General features: G+C 45.9%; 2 protein-coding genes across 2 annotated transcripts; both read left to right on the top strand.

Moving 5' to 3' along the window:
* The first annotated feature begins 989 nt into the window (after nucleotides 1-989).
* Nucleotides 990-4,952, top strand: pacc1 (proton activated chloride channel 1). Its single transcript, XM_070978659.1, has 8 exons — nucleotides 990-1,231; nucleotides 2,026-2,131; nucleotides 2,354-2,563; nucleotides 2,931-3,085; nucleotides 3,227-3,369; nucleotides 3,610-3,751; nucleotides 3,837-3,944; nucleotides 4,021-4,952. The coding sequence occupies exons 1-8, from the start codon at nucleotides 1,196-1,198 to the stop codon at nucleotides 4,186-4,188; spliced, it is 1,068 nt and encodes a 355-aa protein (XP_070834760.1). The 5' UTR covers nucleotides 990-1,195; the 3' UTR covers nucleotides 4,189-4,952.
* Nucleotides 4,953-5,215: 263 nt separating this feature from the next.
* On the top strand, nucleotides 5,216-20,500 carry znf106a (zinc finger protein 106a). The gene is made up of 22 exons (XM_070978658.1): nucleotides 5,216-5,313; nucleotides 7,798-7,880; nucleotides 8,388-8,449; nucleotides 9,950-10,144; nucleotides 11,113-13,020; nucleotides 13,116-13,587; nucleotides 13,801-13,870; nucleotides 14,084-14,238; nucleotides 14,416-14,476; nucleotides 14,647-14,961; nucleotides 15,049-15,874; nucleotides 15,952-16,001; nucleotides 16,142-16,287; nucleotides 16,392-16,526; nucleotides 16,706-16,822; nucleotides 16,988-17,179; nucleotides 17,447-17,509; nucleotides 17,671-17,790; nucleotides 17,908-17,979; nucleotides 18,136-18,207; nucleotides 18,711-18,857; nucleotides 18,956-20,500. The coding sequence occupies exons 2-22, from the start codon at nucleotides 7,827-7,829 to the stop codon at nucleotides 19,010-19,012; spliced, it is 5,289 nt and encodes a 1,762-aa protein (XP_070834759.1). The 5' UTR covers nucleotides 5,216-5,313; nucleotides 7,798-7,826; the 3' UTR covers nucleotides 19,013-20,500.
* Nucleotides 20,501-20,544: the final 44 nt, after the last annotated feature.

The following is a 20,544-nucleotide window of genomic DNA, read 5'->3' as shown; positions in this document are numbered from 1 at the left end:
CACTGACAATTAATCACTCTTAAGACAAAAAAACAGTGGAAAGTAAATTTAAAAAAGTGCCATAACTGAAAGTGTATTCTTTTACGCAGTGGTGGAGGAAATATTCAGATCCTTTACTTCAGTAAAAGTGCTAAGAACACCCTGTTAAAATACTGTTAGAGGCAAAAGTCCTGCATTGAAAAGTACGTAAAAGTATGCAAGTATAATCAGGAAAATGTTCTTAAAGTATTAAAAAATAAAAGGACTCAATGCAGGAAAAGCATCAAACATGAAAAAAAATGACTTAAAAGTGTTACCAATTAATTTTCTGTCATGTCTTATGGCCGAGCTGGCTGGACTGGAAACACGGGGAAACACCTGGAGAACACGGGGAAACACCTAACCTGGCTGTGGCCGGAGGTAATAAAGTCCACCTTACAGTACCTCTGCGGCTCACTAATTAACATGTTGTGTCTTGCTTATTTAAAAGACCGAATTATAAAAAGGACAATTCGCCATTTTGGACGAGCGGGAACAGTTGCCAGGCCACCAGTGGATCTTTCAGGAAGTTGCTCCTGTTAACGAACCTTCCGGCAGGTGGCGTCCTGTAAAATGACCGTGTATCTCTAAAGGCTTAGTTCACTTGTGTTTTTGTCATCAATAAAGTTTTATCTCCTCTAATCTTATCTTATTTAAAGCTACGAAGGATAAAGGATATGTCCCATGTGCAAAAATAAAGACCCAGAGTTGCAAAATCGTGTGTTTATGACTTGACTTGACTAAAGTAAACACTTTAATGAAACATGGAGCTCGTGTCCATAGTTACTGAAATGTTTATGGGGATAACCGAGGGGGTTTCGCTGTTTGTGACCTTTGGAGCGTAGACTTTTACGAGCAGCACTTTAACGCAGCACTAAGGAGAAAGGAAACAAGCTAATGGTGTCTAGGACACAAAGTGTTAGTATTGGAACGCGGGCTGTAGGAACCTCGTTATCATGGGATGGGCCTTTATCGTCGTCGCTGAACCCCCGTGGGTGTGTGGAGAGTCTGTTTGGAGCGGAACACTGGAACCCAAGCACGAGCCAGGGGGATTTTACTTCCTTAAAAATGCACCTGTTTTTTAGAAAAACTAGTTCTCAGACTTGGCACAAATAGCCCAACGGCCCCGCATTGAAGCGCAGTGGTAGTTTTTGTCTGTGGAAGAAGTGCGAGAGGAATGCTGAGGAAAGAAAACTCCCGCTCGTACCAAGCGGTAGGTCACACCTTCATGCCCCTGTGAGTACAGTCGGTTTGCTATCGTTGATGTTTGTCTCAATAATACGGTAAAAGTTCGGTAACCGTAAGTTCCTCACGTCACGGAGGGTCCGTAAACGGCCCCCTGCCGTCATGTGACCGTACAGCTGACGGCTGCTGTTCGAAGCAGCTTCCGGTGACATGAAACTAGCTGACTTGTGTTTCTGTGGAGCTGCCTGGTGATTAAGCTGAAGTTGCACCCTGTTCTTTTAAAACAGGATGTCTGCTCTACAGTACTCATTAAAATGTCACAACCACGGACCGTATGTATAAATAAACTACACACATGTAAAGTGTGACTAAAACAAAACTTTAAGTCACGAGGAGTATTGTCATTTTGACGGATTATTACTGTAATAAATATCAATAATACACTGGATGTTAAAACACTGTAACTGATACCTTATAACCCCCATTTTTCTTTTCTTTTTATAATGTTGATACTCTACAAGTGGTAATGTAATACAATAGAAATGGAGTCATGTTTGTCTGAAATACTGTTTAAGATTCTTGTTAAATGCATTTATATTGTTATGTGTATGAAAGATGAATTGCAGAGAAATATGACATTGAAGTAATATACACTGTAATGCTGTATTTATTTTTATTTATCTGTTATTTAGCCTGGATTATTTAAGATTAGCTCTAGTTTTAAATGCAGGGTCTGTGTTCTCCGTTGTGCTCTTGCCTCTTTCAAAGGTCTTGTGCACTTTTCTCCTTTATTCCTCATCCGTTCTTTTCTTAACCTAACAGTTCAATGACGATGACGATGATGAAGGTGACACACCCTCTCCAGACTATTTTGACGATGCCACTGAACACCTGGAGCCCCACGAGCCCACCGACAGCATCTCACAAGGTGATCAGTGGTGAAATGCCTCTTATACGGTCTCATGAGTTCATACATTCTTAATTTGGTCTGTGAAGGTCCACATGCTGAACACGGCTCAGCACTGCTGCTTATACGTAGTTATTACATTTTAATTAAGTAATGTGGCCTGTAATTCTACCATACAAGCAGTCATCTGAGCCTTGAGAGTGAGACTGACCTTCCTGCTCGTTTCCCTCCTCTCGCATTCAGAGGACGACATCAGGGGAAGCAGTCCATCGATGCGGGTCAGCAAAGCCTGCCTGAAGAACGTCTTCACCGTGGTGCTCATCTTCATCTACCTGCTGCTGACTGCGGTGGCCGTGTTCCTGGCCTACCAGACCATCTCCGAGTTCCTGGACAAGCTCAACCACCCTGTGATGTCCGTCACCTACAAGGAGGTCGACGTGTTTTCGCCCCCGGGTTTGTATAAACAGCACATGAGGCCGGTGACTGGGGACCAGAGTGCTGGTTTTTCATCATGTTTTACCTTTAAAGCCTCATTGTGCACTAATAACTATAGCTGTCAGATTAATGTGTACAAGTGGAAATCTTACATCCAGTATGGCCACCAGAGGGTGTGTTCTGTCTTCTGAGTGCTCTTTATAAACTGAGCATCACTGCAGAGAGTGTGTGTCTGTGAGTTACTGCAGACCTCCTGTGAGACACTTTGTAGTGCAGCTTGTATTAATGTGTCTGTAGGTGTTCGTGCTGTTGCCTTGTGTACTGTAGGCCTGTTTCAGTTTAGAATGATTGATTATTAATTGTGTTTTTTGTTTTCCTCGTGCAGGTATCGCTCTGTACCCCGGCAAAGCTAAGCTGTTGAGCTGCAGACATCACTACCACGACAACATCCCGCCTTTGGTGGACCCAGGCAAGCCTCAGAAAGGAGACTGTCTGATTAAAGAAGTGACGTACTTTGGGCCGTTTGCCAATGAAACAGAGGTCAGCCTTCCAAACATTCAGCGGGAGATGAATTACAGCTCTGAACAACACAAAACGTGCTCTGTATGTCGAGTGTAACTGTAAACCTGCACATTTTTAAAAATGAAATCTCGGCTTCTTCTTTCAACGTTGTCGTCACAGAAAAGAGCTCTGGTGGTCCGAGGCCCCTCTGATGTCAGAAACAAAGAGCTGATCTTCATGCAGTTCAGCCATAATGAAACAGAAGAGGACTTCAGCGCCATCACTTACATGCTTTTTGCCAAGTTTAACGACTTGACTGACAGGTAACTGAGCACTGATCTGCGACGCCTGCCCGGTGTGATAGCTGAAGAGGGTCGTAGAGGATTTGCAGATCTGCATTTAAGTTTCTGGGAAGCGGCTGAGAGGTTGTTAAAATGCCATTATCGCCGTGCTGCTTCATGCCTTCTCAACCATATATGAAAAAGCTATTTGACCCAGTCTGATTGTCGCATGTGTATCTGCTTTTCAGCCTGAGTGTTTGATTGTGTTTTCTGACTCTCTAGTGCAAATATGTCCGAGTTTATGAGGGACTGCGAGAGGAATTACTCCATGTGGACCTTCTCCGGAGGATTCAGGACCTGGGTCAAGATGTCTTTAGTGAGGACGTCGGGGAAAAGCAGTGAGGCTGTCGAGTTTCGGCAAGAGGTATTTATATCCAACCAGTGCACACTTACCTGCATGCTGTTGATCTAGAAAGCCTTCATTTCGTCATTTATGTCGGATCTTCCAGTCTGCTGTGGTGAAATTCAACGACAAAAGGCCCGAGTCTGAGAAAAGCAATCAGCTCTTCTTTGCTGTCTTCGAGTGGCGGGATCCTTTTCTGCAAGAAATCAGACTGGTAAGTTCCCACAGACATTTTGTCCTCATGAGGATCCATATCAGTCTTTACCACAGCTTTGCTTCCCTCCAAACAGATCGTCACTGCAAATCCCTGGAGCTCTGTGGCCATCCTCTGCGGCGTCTTCATGGCTCTCTTCAAGGCCGCTAATTTTGCCAAACTCACCATCCAGTGGATCATCAGGATGCGAAAGAGGCATCTGAGGAATAAAGCACGAGAGCTGAACCAAATAACCGAGAACTGAAGCTACAAGGTCCAAATTAGTGATTGATCTGTTTTATTTTTACACAGTTGTGTTTCTTGAGGTCACTACTTGCACCATTTTGCAATCACTGGAATGGATATTCACCGCTCAGCAATGTTTCTCCATAACAGATCAGACATTATGCTCTAACTGAATATTACTGCTAGAAAAAGAAAAAGAGGGTCAGTTTGAGAAGAATTCAGGGAATTTTTAAGAAGTTGTTGCATTTAAAAAGAAGAAGAATATTTTCTTAAACATTCCTGGAAAGGCCGTTTTTGTACACAAAAGAAAATGGTGCTGAAAGCTGAGACACTTATAACATTTGTTATGGTTTGAGAGCTTTTTAAAGGATGTTTGAAGGTTTAGCAGCTTGAGGTGTGAAGCTGAGAGAATGTGAACTTTGAATGTGGATTTCAGAGCGGTTTTCGTGTGTGTTGTGTTACTTTAAAGGGAAAAGAGTATTTTATGTTTGTGTCCTATTTTTTTCTAGAAAATCTCACATTTGTGTCACAAAGCTGATTACATTGAGAACTTACCAGGAACTAGTTTTCCTCCATCAGTTTATTTTAGTTGTGTTTTAGCTGAATCTGTCCTGGCTGAACTTTGTCTAACACTGTTGTTTTTATGTGATTTTAACATGTATCACTGTGCTCAGTGTTCAAATTTACTTGAATTAATGTCTTTATTGTGCTGTTGGTCAATATTGTATCCCACATCCCATGTTTTTGGAAATTTTGGAAAATAAAAATATATTTTTATGCCTAAATTTTACAGTTTGTGGAGAGGAATGAATGCGTGATTTACTCATATCCTGCCTGAAGTTTCCAAATTTGACAAGGTATATCAAGATCATAGATAGAGAAATTATTAGCCTTTTTAAACCTGGAGCCTGATAAATACACACAAAATTATTTGTGCAGTAAAATACTGTAAAACGTGCGTTCCCTGTAAAACTTGTAAAACTAACTAACTGAAACTGAACAGTGAAGTTAAAACAGAACTCGACGGTGTTCCTGAACGCACCCTTGGCTGTAGTTGAGTTTGGGGGCGAGGAGGAGGATGTAGTTAGCATCAGCGGTGGATGAGAAAATGCACTAGTCCCACACACACTTGGATGTTGTAAAGGTAGCCAAAAGTCACCTCTCATTATTCATAATGTAAAAATTATTATGCTTTAGCTGTACTCCCTTTCGCTTTTATAATGAGGGAACCACTGAACTACATTACCATGTAACGGTAACGCTGTCGCTGGCTAACGTAGCATGCTATTGCTAGCGTGCTAACCTACTAGCCAAGTACGTCATATCTGTTATTTAACAGTTCAGTTTAACGTTAATTCAGTACTATTAGTACTCATATTTCGTGTATCTGCTGATCTTCTTGTTTGCTTTTAGATCAATTTATTGTGGAGATACGATCATATAATTGAGCAGCTAGCTGCAGCTAGGCTAACAACAAACAAGGACCCAACCCTTTGCTAGTTGATCAAGTTAGTCACAATGCAGTTTTTAGGTGTAATTCAGCTGTAAAGTAAGACTTGGTGTATCAGCTGACAACATTTGCTTGCTTTATGACGTCAGATGTATTTGTCATCTGAAATATTCATGTGTAATGCAACTTGTGTTGATAAACTCCTGCAAGAACTGAACTGCTAACGTTAGCAAGCTACCGGAACAAGCCACTGTTGTGAAACTGTTTTATGCAGACGCGGTTTTATTGTTTTCTGATTCTGCACCGTTAAATGCCTTTTAGCGTGGAGCCTTAAGTTGCATTTTGTCATTTCTCAGATCCATTAAACGTTGGAAACAACGGTCCTTTCAGTTTATGCACGAGGCTTGCAGGAGAAAGCTCTGTACGCTTTCTAAGTGAATCCTACATTAACGTTAAACATGTCTGTCCGCTCTCCATCAATAGCAAATATCAATGATTAGAGATTCATGTGGTCTCTTGTTCTGTCCTGCATGCTGCCCCTGAGAGGGAATATGACCCACGGATCACACAAACATTATAAATAGCTGCCCTCTGGTGCTTTGGGAGTGAAGAGAGGTGCTGATGGAGGTGTTGTGAGGAGGCACAAAATAGGCCTAACCACTGAGGAGGATGGGATCGATTGACCTTATCAGTATCAGACTTGTTCTATATTTGCTGTTTGACTGGTTAGTCACTCAGTATGGAGAAGATTAGAAAGTTTTTCCTTTTTTAATTTGTTGTATATTTTGTTCTACTGTGTAGTACGAACTCTGTATTTTATTATCCACATTGGCAACAGTATTTTTTTTAAATGGCACATATACACAGTAGATTCTTTATTATTTTATCATCTATCCTCCTTATCTCGTCCCTTCTATGCCACAGTTTTTGCTGACTTTTTTGCGACTTAATATCCCGGGTGTGGGGTCAATAAAGTTTGATCCTATCTCTTATCTTATCTTAGACAGATGGAAACAAGGCTCTGCTTTAAATATGAATGAAGCAACATGTTTAGATTTCTTTCTGCCAATGGCCAGGTTGGCTTCCATCAGATCAAAACCTAAAAATCTTTACACACAATTACTGACTTTTGTGTGTGTGTGTCCCCCCCAATTAAAGCCAGCTTTGCCAAAATGTCCATCTTGTGATAGGAGCCAAGTGTTGCACCTCCTTTGTTGTTCTTTGCCAGTCAATATCCCGATCAGAGCCTTGTTGGATGTCGGATGTAGGAAGGTTAGAGCAGCCAGATTGGAGTTAGAAAAAGCTCTTAAATGACGTTTTGTTGTCTCACTGCCAGTTAGATTGTGGCATGAAGAGGGGACGTGAGACTGAAACATTGCACAGATACATAAATCAAGTACTGGTGTTACTGTCAGCATGCAGATATCTTTCCTCTTTATGAACTGATTTTTCTTCATCCTGCACCTGAACCAAACCCTGCTGGATGTGCATACTGGGATCTTCTTTTTCTAACTTCAGATTTTACAGTACAGTTCCAAAAATTTCCATAGAGATGGGAGGGATGGTTCCTTTTTGCTTGTTTTTGTGTTATGTTTTGGACAACGCCAAAGTTATTACAAAGAAGACAGTGTTGTCAGATCTTTCTCTGAGCTTTTAATTCATCTTAAAATGTATAAACCAGCAAATTCTTTGAATAAAACGGGGTCTCCATGTGGTCAGCTGCATCTTGAGAAGGTGACGTCGGTGTAGAAAAACCGAATAGCCACGGGCGTAGCTTTGACTGGTGTCCGGCGTTGGTTTCCCACCCTGTTTGTGAGCATTAAACAAGTCCAGACTTAGCCCTGATCCCGCCATGGCTCTGCTACCTCCTGGCCACAAAGCTGCTCAATCAGCAGACTGGAATTAGACCAGTGACCAGGTTGAACTCTGCTGGCATTTGGACGGTGGTACCGGGGCATGTTGTTGAATAGCTAACTGTGCTTGTGTAGAGAACGTGAGCCTTGAACTCGCTTTTCTGTGTTGGTTTGATGAGAGCTCAGCTTCAAACATACACTGCACACGCTGCACAGAAATGTTTTTGATAGTCACAGTATCAAAGAAAGGTCCAACCACACACCACATCTTTAATAATTCGACTTGATGAGTCCTTTTTCTCTGTAAAATTCTCTCCATCAACAGTAATGGGCTGATTCCCACTTGTGTTCAAGATGGCGAGAGACAGAAAGTGCATCCTCTGTGAAACAGTCCACACCTCCAAGCAGGTAATACACCCTCAAACATGATTTATGCTATGAATGTGGAAACACGGTCTGATTTCATTTGATATGTTCAGGAGCTCAGGCTACGCTGACACTGGAGTTACACTAATTGTTTGACAAAGTTAATGTTAAGGGTTAAAAAAAAGCGCAGTAAAATACATTCTGTTTGATTGCTGCTAATCTAAACATGGTTTTGTGTTTATGTACTTTTATGTAGGTTTAGCTGAATAAAACAGCCCGTTTTCATCATTGTGACAATTCATTTTTCAGCTAATTTCACATTTTGATGGTTTGTTCATCTTAGAAGTCTGAGAAGTTTCTCATAAAGGAACATTTCATCCTTCAGTTCATATGAAAAATGTAAAATCACCAAAGTTGGAGATAGTTTTCTTTCTTTCTTTCCCCCTCTTGGGGATCAGCAAAGTGTTGATGACCACCTAAACTACACAAGTAAACATGCAGGAAATCGCTGAGTTCATGGATGGCCTTTCTTTTCATGTGTGTCTGCAGGAGATGGATGAGCACATGAGAAGTATGCTGCACCACCGCGAGCTGGAGAAGCTCAAAGGCCGGTGAGTTGCTCCTCCAACAATAATGCTCAGATAGCATGCAATTATATATAATGACTGCATAATAATCATGGATGCACATTCTGGATTAGTAGTAATTAACAAAATATTAAGTATCATAGTTTGGACTATAGTTGCATCTTATTCAATACACTGTTTTTAAAGGAAATAGTAATGATAAAACAAAAGCTTTGACCTTTATTCAAGAGTTCTGTTCAGATCTATTTGGGTCATGAGGCACGTGTGCATGCAGGCACGTGTTCATCACAGTTATCAGGCAAGTGGATATACGGGCAGCTGTCTCAACTGTGGCACGTATATTTAGACACAATCTCTCCGGAACAACAGGCATGACCGATAGAAGGCAACTGGCAACCTTGTGACTCCCATGTAGATTAGCGAAAGTATGTGCCTGGCACTGAGATGGAGTGAGTATTGATTAAGTTGCTAAATTGCTGGGATTTCATATAACACCGATGTGTGAAAATGGCATCTTTTTAACCATGATGGTCAGATAAATCTGAAAAAAATTGGTGATTTAGAAAACTGCCTGTCCATCAATGTGATGGCTGAAGCTTAACTTTACATACAGCTTGATTCAGTTCTGTGTGAGGAACATGCTGAACTGATCATCATTAGCTCAGGTTGCACACCCCTCACCACTGCAGCTGAGTAATAATGTGTAATGAAGAAAAAGTAACCCTATCTCATTGATAAAGAGTCTGCCAGCTGCACGAGAGGTCAGAAAATGGCAGCATGCCATGACATAGATTTTGAAAAAGAAATTGAGAAGCAGCCAGCGAAGTCAGTGCCCCTATCAGAATCACAGGATGACATACTTGGGAGAGGTTTTGAAGCGGAGGCGACGAGCAGCTGCGCGAGGCTCCTGTTTCACGGGCTTTGCTTGGGATTGGTCAGCAGGATTTCCAGGCCTGTTCTAATAACACATGCTGGCCTGCAGGGGGGCTGGGTCCTGGCTCTCAGAGAGAAGCGTGAGGTCAAAAACAGACGCCGCTGTTCTGCAGAGCGTCAGAGCGCAGCGGACACCATCATGAAAGCGCACTAGGCCGAGGGCGCCGTGCCTCTCTCCGCTCCACGCATCCCAGCGCTGTGCTGCATGGCTGCCTGGACGTAAACAGCTAGATTAGCATGCTGCCCGGGTCCAGCCTGGCTGCTCCTCCTGCCCCCGCTCTGTCACCTACGGCCTGCTGAAGAAAGGAAAACCAAGATCAGGAAGATAAAGATTTTAACTTTTTTTTTTTAACAAGAGAAAATTATAAGTTAGCTACCTCCTGATCTGTGACGAATAGAGAATTTGGACAAGTTATTTTCTCAGGATTGTTGAGTATTCTCCTCTCCTGATTTTATTTTGACTTTGAAGCAACAGAAAGTAGAGCCAGAGCACGTTGTCGCAGGCTCTGCAGGCGCGAAAACCAGTCCAGACGAGATCAGAACGATGCCCGAAGGAACGATTGAAAGCCCGCTCTCGCCTTCCCTCCCCAGGGACTGTGGACACGAGTGCAGGGTGTGCAAGGTGACGGTGGTGAGCCTGACTGATTATGCCAGCCACATCTCCAGTCCCACGCACAAGCAGAACGTGGAGGCTGCGGAGAAAAAGCATGCTGGGAATGACCGTGACGAGGACTACTTCGATCAGGTTTTGGTGGATCTGATAGAGAAGAGAAAAGAGCAGATCAGGTAAGACCGTCCCTTTTTTATTTTGATTTCAGGGCTTATAATATATATATATATATATATATATATATATATATATATATATATATATATATATATATATATATATATATATATATATATATATATATATATATATATATAAACTGTTTATTAAATTGTTTGTGTGCAAATGTGAGGAATGACTTTGCTTCAGTGGGAAATATTTCCATTGCAATATTACTTTGATATGTTTTTAAAGTTCATACGATTTAACCACAAATGTGAAGGTAAGTGATAGCTCCACGGGGGCTCGTTTGTGTGTACATGCGCCATGTATAGTCACATTTTGCTCAGCGGTGCTTACAGGCCGGTTTTAGCTGTTACCTCAAGTTGAGCCGCGGCTGGAGTCGTATGTCAGGACTGCAGCCTAAAAAAAAGCACGACTGCAGTCACAGAGTTCAGCTGCATGCTTCCTCAGGTTTACTGCCCACTAGAAATAGTTAAAAAAGCTTCACTTCAACCCTGTGATGCTCTCAGTTCTGGCATAAATTCTGTAGATTTTCCTTTTGTGTGCAATGTGGGGTTAAGATTTTAAAAATACAGAAGTGTCAGGTCTTCTGGAGGTCGTTGTTGTAGGTCACACTGTAAAGCAGTCCTTGACACGTGAGAGCCAACAGAGGGTTCACAGGAAGACTTTTTAAAGTCTTGTAAAACATATAACAGTGTAATTGAAATAATGATTTTTATGCAGTTTCCTTTTGCAGCCGAGGACACTTCAACATGCATCAACACATTTTTTTTGTACCATCTGGGGGCAGCAGAGACAAGCTGTGAACACAGCTTTTGTGTCACTGTTTAAGTTGATAGTTCAGACTTTCCCGCTATGCATGTCAATAAAATACATATTGACTGCACTTTGTACTTCTTTCACATTTGTTGTTCCGGTATCGTGGCTCTCACGCTAACATCTATATAAATCTCCTTTGTAGAAAAGAAAAGGAGGCTGCTGCAGCAAAGCTGGCAAAAGAAGAGGAGGATCGAAGGAGACAGGAGGAGTTTCAGCAGAGGTTAAAGGAAGCTAAGGAGCGTTACCGGTTGGAGTATGGCTGGCAGCAGCCGTCGCAGGGGTTCACTGGATCCAGCCACCAAACTTCTTGGTATAAGAACAACCGATTTAACGCCAGAGCAGGGGAGGCGCGACCCTGGCACCACAGTAAAAAGGGAAAGAGCGCCACCTGGCACGCTCAGGAGCCTCCTAACTTTGAGAAGTGGAGAGATTTCACTGGTGGAAGCCTGCATAGCCAGGAGGGTTGGGGCAATAAGCAGTGGGATCAGGGTTCGTTCTCTGGCAATCAGCGAAGTCGACTGCCTTGGCTCAGCAATGGAGGCAGTAGTAATGGGTTGTATGGCCGAAACAATTTTTCACAGAACCCACAAAGAGGCCGGCCCCTGAGCCTTGTGGGGCCTCCTTTTATGTACCCACCTGCACCCAGTTTTTTCGCCCAGGCTCTTAACCAGTTCCAGAAAACAGGCAGTGAGCAGGGAGGGCAGCAGGGTGATGGGCTTCAGAATGGGGAGGGACAATCAGCAGAGCCTGAGCACAGCAGTGGTAAGAGCTCTAAGACCTTTGGTAGCAATCCTAAGCTGGACAAAGCCTGTCGGTGGTCACCGTATCCTGTCGCAAAGGGTTTTGAATCTTTACCCCACAAGGAAACCAACTCATCAGAGAAGCACCCCAAAGTCCCCCAACCCCAGAAGCAAGACAAGGCACCGAAAACCGGTGCCTTTAAGAGGCAGTCCCGACCTGAACAGAAAACAGGGCCGTTGACGTCAAGTGGACAAAGCGTGGAAGAGAAAGGGAGGCATAAACAGAACCCCAAAACCAAGCGCAGAGACGGGAGTAGCAGCAGCAGCCGGAGTAGCAGTGCTCAGAGAGATGAACGCCAGAGCTCTGCACCTGGTTCCTCTAATCAGAAGACAGATAAGCCATTGCTGCATAAAGACTGGAAGATGTCCTCAGTTTTTGGCCCCAACGGTAGAGCTCAGCTCAGCAAGGCCTCCGGTCAAGCACATGCACAACCAAAGTCAACCGCCAAGCAGAGCGGATTGAGTCTCCAGGCTCCACCCACAGAGCCCCTTCAGTCAAGGAAAGAGCGGCAGCTCCCTGAAACGATCAAGAAAGCCAGACAGACTGTGTTGGAAAAGAGGGCCTCTTTGGATAGCTCGAGAAACAACAGGATGGAAATGGCACTGCACATTGTGGAGGAGCAGCAGAGGGATCATGTGCAGAGTCAGATTGGAGTGAACAAAGAAAACAGCTGTAGGCAGAATGCAGCTAAACCAAATGTACCCGACTCCGACAGGTCAGAAAAGCCTTCGTCGCAGTCTTCAGACAGCAGCCAGTTTCTCCAGTCGTTGCAAGTTAGCACCTCTACCACGGAGAGCTCAGAGCCTGCGGCCTCGAGCCGGGAGGACGAGGATACCAGGAAGAAAGAGGAGAAGGAAACGTGCCCAGTGGCCCCAGGGGAAGCCATGCAGGCTGCTGAGGCGGGACAGAGCTCTGAGAGTGACACCTCCAGAAGTGGTGAAGCACAGTCGGTCTCAGGGTCAAACGCATCAAGTCTGTCCAAACTCGACCTGCCTCCCGTCCTGAAACGCGACCTGACCAAACACATCAGCTCCAAGAGCAAAGCGGGTAGCCACGAGCCCAACCTGAACATTGCTAGACGGGTGCGGAACCTCGGTGAGTCGCGGAGAAGCGACACCGAAAAGGACTCAGGGCTCAAACCAACCGTACGGCAGCTCATCAGCTCTTCTGGGTCTCGACGCAATGTCAACTGGGAGCAGGTGTATCAGGAGGTCAGGAAGAAGCAGGACAAAGGAAAAGGCATGCCAAGGTGACATTTTGGTCTTCATTCAGAGTTTTAGAGTGTTTTTTTGTTTTCAGCGACTTGAAGCTCACGTTTTGTCTTGTCTGTCCACTGTCCTCCAGGTTTGGCATAGAGATGGTGCCATTAGACCAAGAGGACCAGAGCCAGGAGGAGGACGACATTCCCCTGCTAGAGGGCTTCCAATGGGACTCCTTGATGGACGTCTCTACCTCGGGCGCCTCCCGAAAACGCTCCTTATCAGAGAGCAGCGTCGCCCCCGCCTCCACTCAGTCCCTGTTTACATCGCTGGTGTCTAAGGAGGCGGTTCAGAGGGAAGGCGTCAGCTCGGAGCAGCAGGGATCCTCCACGTCTCCCTGTCCCATATTCACTCAAGGGAACAAAGACCATCAGCGCCACCAGGAAGTGGAGCAGTTGCTCGGTCAGTTTGAGGCTAAAGCACAAAAGCAGCCAGACAAGCTAACGTCAGCGACAGTGAAGGCCCTCCAGAGGTCTGATTCAGTGCTCGGGGACAGCAGCTCAGGGACGGAGCTGTACGACGGCCAGGGAACAGGAAAGAGGCGAAGAGCAGCCGGGGTGAGTAACGGAAGGCGAGCTCCACCTTTTACAGGTCTTCAGAGGAACTACTGCACCTGTGAAAAAGGTTGCACGAAGCTGTTTGCGGTGCGAAATCTGGAAAGTGAGGTCACACAAGTCAGCGTTTGTTGGGCTGTGTGTGACCAATCGCATTTATTTGTGTACTTTAAAGCCAGACAAGCAGAATGTGACTCTTTTCTTTCTCTCTTGTAGGATATTCAGAGTGCAGAGGCTTCTTGTGTTGAGCACAATAACAAAAGAAGGAAGGTCAAATCCAAAAAAGGTTAGTATCAGTAGCATCATTCACTGATACTTAACTGCTACTACTACTGTCGCATATTGTGTCCGCTAATCTGATTTTAATGGAATGATTTGACAGCTGCAGTCATCATTCAGGCCTTAGTGTAATACACTGGCAGTCATTCATTTCAAGATTTCAAAACACTGCATGAAGCCAAGCCACTGATGGTTCATAATTATCCTCTGGACTCTGCAGAGCGCTTACAAATCGACCAGCTGCTGACCGTTTCTCTGCGGGAAGAAGAGCTGAGCCGCTCCCTGCAGACTGTGGACACCAGCCTGATCCAGGCCCGGGCTGCACTGGACGCCGCTTACATGGAGGTGCAGCGTCTCATGGTGCTGAAGCAGCAGGTAATGAAGGGTTGTGTTTATACACGCTCATGTTTCAGTCTCTAAATGTAAGAGAGTGTTGAGTCTTGAGGCCAGTGCAGTTGATGCAGATGTTCATAGTTTATGAGCTTATACTGCAAATACCGTCAAAAACAAGAAAAATAAACCAATAAAGGCTCCTGTTTGATTTTGTCGTAGATGAATGGAGAGATGAACACACTGAGAAACAAGCGCATCGAGCTGCTCAAAGGGATGCAAGGTATGGGCACGGCAGGATGGAATATGTCGAGGTCTGTTTCATCAAATGCGTTCAGTGCCACTACGACTATAACTAATAATAGAAATCAGTTGATATCTGACTGTTATCATTGTAGCTGTCAGAGCATTTATGTAGTTGTAATTTATGCTGTGTGGCTTTTTCCCCTCCAGGTAGCAGGGAGGAAGCACCTCAGGTCAAACTGAAAGAAGAAAAGATGGATTCGGTAGAAGCTGAGCATAACATACCCTCCTCCGTTACGTTTTCCTCTGTGACGGATGCTGCCGCCGCCCCCAGCCTTAGTCCTCGTGCCGAGCGCGCCTCCCCTCCCTCTTCCAGCCTTCCCTTCACGCCTGCAGTTATCAAGCAGGAGCCTCAGTCTCCCGTCCATGTCAGCTCAGAGCTGGACTCCGTGGACAACATAACCCACTTTGCTCACAGCACCACTCCAGAGCTGCTCCTCGCTCCTGCTGCAGCCTCTCCACCAGGTAACATTCGCTGCGCAGTTGTGGTATCGGTGTTTTTTTTTTCCATTCATTGGTCAGAGTGTACTGATCCTCGTGCATCTCTTGCAGCTCCTGCCATGAATTTCCAGCCGTCTCCTGAAAGAAAGCCTGAGCTGTACCAAACCAACACAGAACATAACTGGGAGAACCTTTGCAAGCCTGCAGACTGCGAGGAAAGCCTGTCAGGACTGGCTGAGATGACGGAAAAGGCCACACAGGCAGCGAGGAACAGCCTCGCCCCTTCGCCTGACTGCAAAGCGTCCATTCTCTCAGCCAGCAGGAGGAGCTCTGAGGCGGGGAGCGCAGTTGACTGTGCAGCCACGCAGTCGTTTGAGCCCCCCTCAGCCCCCTCAGTCCTTAACATGCCTGCCTCTCCATCCGAGCTGAGGAGCGGGAAGCGTGTCAGGAAGCTGAAGAAGAGGAAGGTGCTGAAGAAGGCCCAGGGGACGGAGCAGCCCGAGAGCAGTGACACCGAGATAGATGGAGAGGCCCTGAGGCCCAGGTGGCTCCGACCTCGCAGGAGACCCAGCGGAGGCTCTCAGGTCAGTACATCCACTCAGCCGTCAGAAGATAGAGGCGCTGACGTGAACATGAAGGAGGGTGAGGAGGCGCCCAGGCAGCCGTCTGCGACCATCAAACACGAGAAAGCAGACCTCAAGTCCCCTAAACACACGGTGGAGCTTCCCCAGGTGGCCCCTGCTGAACTTACACTGAACTTAGATTCAGAAGAAAGCATGGAGGTCACCGCAGCCTGCCAGCAGCACCACATGGACGCCCTGGTTCCAGCTTCACCTCCAGCCCACATCCCAGACTCCTCCAGACCTGAACCACAGAGCCTGGCCTGCAACGAGGTCACGTCCACCAGTGACATGGACATATGCAAATCTTCTGAGAGGTGAGACTCGAGCCTGATAAACCGAAAGTCCAGCCAGAAATCAAATCGCTCATCATCTCCACCTTTTCTCCCCACAGCGACGTTCAGACCACCATCATATTGCCCAAGACAACCAAGGCCTCGTCAGGTACGTTGATGGCAGCTGAAGTTGTTTGATCACCGAATATGTTGCAGTCATTTTAGCTTTTTAAACTCATTTCAAGTAAAGTGCATTTGTACAAAATGCTCTTTATCTTTGTACTCATGTGTTTATTTTGCGTTTCGCAGATGCATCATCTGACCACGGTGAGGACGACTTGCCCACTGAGGGTGCGTTCGAGGGCCACCAGGAGGCGGTGAACGCCATGCAGATCCACAACGGGCTGCTGTACACGTGCTCAGGAGACCGGACGGTCAGAGCCTTCGACCTGGTGGTGGGTTTTGATGAATAATCTCTGCTGCTGTTTGTCAGGACATCAGAGGTTTTGCTGGACCCGAAACCGCGTTAACTCCCACTCCTGTTTTGTTGTTGTTGCAGAGTCATAAGTGCGTTGGTGTGTTCGAGGGTCACAGCTCTAAAGTGAGCTGCCTGTTGGTGTCTGTGGCTCCGTCCCTGCATCATCGCCTCTACTCCGGATCCAGCGACCAGACCATCCGCTGCTACAGTCTCAAGGTAAAACACGTGTCCTTAAACCGATCGATCAGATTTGAAGCACTCAGTGAAAAGGCTGTAAACATGTTTTTCCTCCTGTTTGTTTTGGTTTGATTGGACTCTTGAACTGTGCAGCCATGTTGGTGAAGCTCGTTTTCAGTTCAAAGCATAAATCAAATCAGTTTGTTCTTCCTGTGCAGACACGAGAGCTGGAGCAGCAGTTCTCTCTGTCCGACCGCGTCCTCTGCCTCCACAGCCGCTGGAAGTTTTTGTACGCCGGTCTGGCAAACGGCACCGTAGTGACCTTTAACCTCAAGGTGAGTGACACAGTGCAGCACAAAGACTCAACTTGTACAGTAAAGCTGTTATTGCTGTACGTTTGAGGCTGTTGTTTCTGGCTCTCACAGAGGTTGTGCTGATTTTTTGGGGAGTGACGTCTCCGCCCGGAAGCTTTCATTTCTGTTTTGCAATTCTTTGCTCAGACAAACAAGCAGATGGACGCGTTCGAGTGCCACGGGCCGCGGGCCGTGAGCTGTCTGGCCTCGTCACAGGAGGGAGCCCGGAGGATCCTGCTGGTCGGCTCCTTCGACAGCACCATCAGCGTGAGGGACGCCAAGAACGGACTGCTGCTGCGCACGCTGGAGGGACACACCAAGACTGTCCTCTGCATGAAGGTAGGTCCAGTCTGACGCCCGAGCGTCCTCCAGCCTGTGGAGGAGGCAAAGGACATTTCACTTCAGGCATAAGAAGTGTTGGATTGCAAAGGAGCAGCAGGGGAATTTAAAGGAAGTGACGTTTTGCATGGTGTGTTTTAAGTAAACGACATTTAGGATTAGTGTGTCATGAGGTTTTTATTGAGTTGTTAAAGGACAAAAGTTTTAAAACAAAAGTTTTAGAAGTGCTGAGAGTTGTCTTTGTTCCCTCTACTCCCTCTCTCTCAGGTGGTCAATGACCTGGTATTTAGCGGATCCAGTGATCAGTGCGTCTACGCACACAACATCCACGTGAGTCCTCCCGTTTACCTCTTTATGCACAATAAGCATGTGATGTTTCTGTTTTACACGTTCTTCAAAGAAGCGTAGGAGAATCCCTTCGTACAGAGCAGCTGAATTATGAATCATGGATGTATATGTCACACCTTCTTTTCTCCACACTGCCGCTTCAGACCGGAGAGCTGGTGCAGGTCTATAAGGGCCACAGTCATGCTGTTACCGTGGTGACCATCCTGGGGAAGGTGATGGTGACCGCTTGTCTGGACAAACTGGTCCGCGTCTACGACCTGCAGGTCTGCATCCTTAAACGTCCATCTTTATAGAACAGTAGTCTGTCAGCCTGTTTGCTCATTCAGATTTGGGTGTGAAAGCCGTTTTGTGCTCTCTGAAAAGGATTATTCTGTCCACAGTCTCATGACCAGCTGCAGGTCTACGCTGGACACACGGACATGGTGATGTGTATGACTGTCCACAAGAACATGGTGAGTCCTGCTTGGATTCAGCCAGCTGACGTTTCTCTATGTTTGATCTGCATGTGTCCTCTGCGCTCAGTGGTCTCTCCTAAATACATCAGCGTAATCAAACAGGTTTCGCTGCAGATTCCAGATCAGATCTTAACCCGCTCCTTTGTGCTGCAGATCTACACGGGCTGTTACGATGGCAGCGTGCAGGCCGTCAAGCTGAACCTGATGCAGAACCACCGCTGCTGGGTAAGATGAGGGACGGGCAGCAGAGCTGAGAGGTGAAAGCAGGGTTTGTTCAGACGACGTACGAGCTGCTCACACACCTCACGGCCTCTGGGAGAATTGATTTGGGGATTCTGACGGACAAACCTTGATGTTTCACACTGATGTTTTATATTATTAAACACGTTTGTTACCACCAAACTCCATTATCACATTCCAGGAAAAATGCTGACAGGAAGTCACCTGTTTGTCCAGTTTTCTGCAAACACAACCAAAATGTACCTGAGAAAGCAAGAGAGCTCCAGCAGCTGTTGTCTTTTTAACAAACCAAGCTTTAAGGGCTGGACTGACCTCTCGTCAGGAAATATGTTAAGCTTGTGTGTTTTAAACTGCATGGTGAAATCAAAGCAGCAGGAGAGGGAGCTCGAGCTCGAGGACAGCTGCATCAGTACATTGGTTGCGTCCTCAGACGTGCAGCCCAGCTGCCTTCCTTTCTATCAGAGTCTTAAGGTGTCTTGTGTTGACAGTGGCACGGCTGCTCGATGGTGTTCGGGATGGTGGAGCACCTGCGGCAGCACCTGATCAACGACCACCTCAGCACCAACTCCCAGATGCTCAAGTGCCGCTGGAAAGACTGTGAAGAGTTCTTCTGCACACGCAACAGCTCCAAGCAGGTAGCAGAATGCTTTTCAGCACCTTGTCAGCGCCTTTTCAGTGCGCAGCGTCGTGGTTTAGGTCGCACAGCTTGACGCGGAGGTGATCTCTGTTGCAGGGGATGCTGGTCCACATGCAGAAGCACGCTGAGGAGGAGACCGAGCTGGAGCTTTAAGGGCTGGTGGCGGGAACGCCGTTTCTCCCCGAGCCCTCTTCCCCTTCCTGCTATCTCTACCCCCCTCCCCCCGTTAACCTCCCATATTGGGGGGGATGATCATGGGACCCACTTAACCGAGCAGCGCTCCCGTCGAGCCTGATGAGTGGCGTCCGACGACTCCATCCTTAATGTTCAGTGTTGGAATCCAACCAGAATACAATCATGAGAGGAGGCTGGTTGTGCTGTCGTCGTTTTTTTATCTCTGCAGAAACACGCCTTCCTCTCCGTCTGTCCGGCCACTGCAGCTCCTCTTTTCTCTGACCAAACTAAGACAAACAAACGCGACTTTTGTGTGTTGAAGAAACTTCAGTGTTGCCAGAATCGGAGGGTTTTGTGAAGCTTTTCCCTTCAAACTTGATCAGAAACCAATAATCATCCTCCGGACTGGTTGGTTACAATATGGCATGGGCTCAGAGATGTTTTTATTGTTGTTGTGCAGTTGTGATGTGTCATGTTGAGCAACCTTTTCTTTTCTTTTCTTAAGTTTATTTTTCACTCAGAGGAACTTCACAAGTGATTTAAAGTTGTCAGGAGTTCGTAGTTTCGCCTTCCGACCGAGTTTTGTTTTGAAGGAGTTTCATTGAAGTGACAGTTTTTGTTTTTCGTTTGGTTTTTATTTCCAGAATTATTTTTTTTAACCATCTTTTTGTTTTGTTAGCAGCTTAGGATTTTTTTTTTTCTGTTGCTCAGTGATGTGAAGGCGTTGTGGGACTTTGGTGCAGTGTTGTGTGACTTGGCCTCAAGTTGCCGTTTGAGAATTTAAATTTGCAGTGATAACAGAACCAAGACACGGTGTCAGCGTTTATCTGTGGGGGTTTATCCTTCCTGGGGGGTTAAACCCTGTCTGATGAACCCTGGTTTCCCGTGAGTGAGTGTGATGTACTGTTTTTATGACACAAACTTCTCCTCTGGAGATTTTTTGGCATTTATTTTATATTTGGGAGCGCCGAGCTGAAGGCTCCGGAGCTGCATTTTCCCACAGTGAAGATAGTTTTCTCATGAACTGTGGAGGTGAAGGATGTTTCGAGGAGGTGTCCGATGGAAGAGCTTGAAGGGAAGGTTTAGGATTCGTCTCCCATGCCATACTTCACCCCCGTCAGTAACACAGAGCCACTTTTTTTAAAGGCACATTCAACCAGTTTTAACCAGCACGACAGCCCAGCCCGTGCTCTCTTACACACTTTGTTGTGGTATCTGCTCTCTTGGTTGTGTCCTCTTTCGAGGATTTTGTTCTCAGCAGAGTTGATCTGACGTCTCACAGCCGCCGTCTTCCAAACGCGTCGTCCGCTCGTTATTTGTGACCGAGGAAAGCCCGCAGTTCACCTCTTACCTGGCATTCCTGAGTTTCTTCAAGTTTTTCAGTTGTTCTCAAAGTTGTGAAGAGATATTTTATAAGAAAGTGCAATCTAAACATTGTTGATAATAAAAAAAATGTTGCAACGTTCTAAAATTATTTGTGATGTTTCATTTATATGCTGGTTTTATGTGAC

The sequence above is a fragment of the Chaetodon trifascialis genome, chromosome 14 (assembly GCF_039877785.1).
Source record: "Chaetodon trifascialis isolate fChaTrf1 chromosome 14, fChaTrf1.hap1, whole genome shotgun sequence".
Taxonomy (NCBI): domain Eukaryota; kingdom Metazoa; phylum Chordata; class Actinopteri; order Chaetodontiformes; family Chaetodontidae; genus Chaetodon; species Chaetodon trifascialis.
The sequence above is the reverse complement of the archived record's forward strand: the minus strand, read 5'-3'. Positions and strand labels throughout refer to the sequence as shown.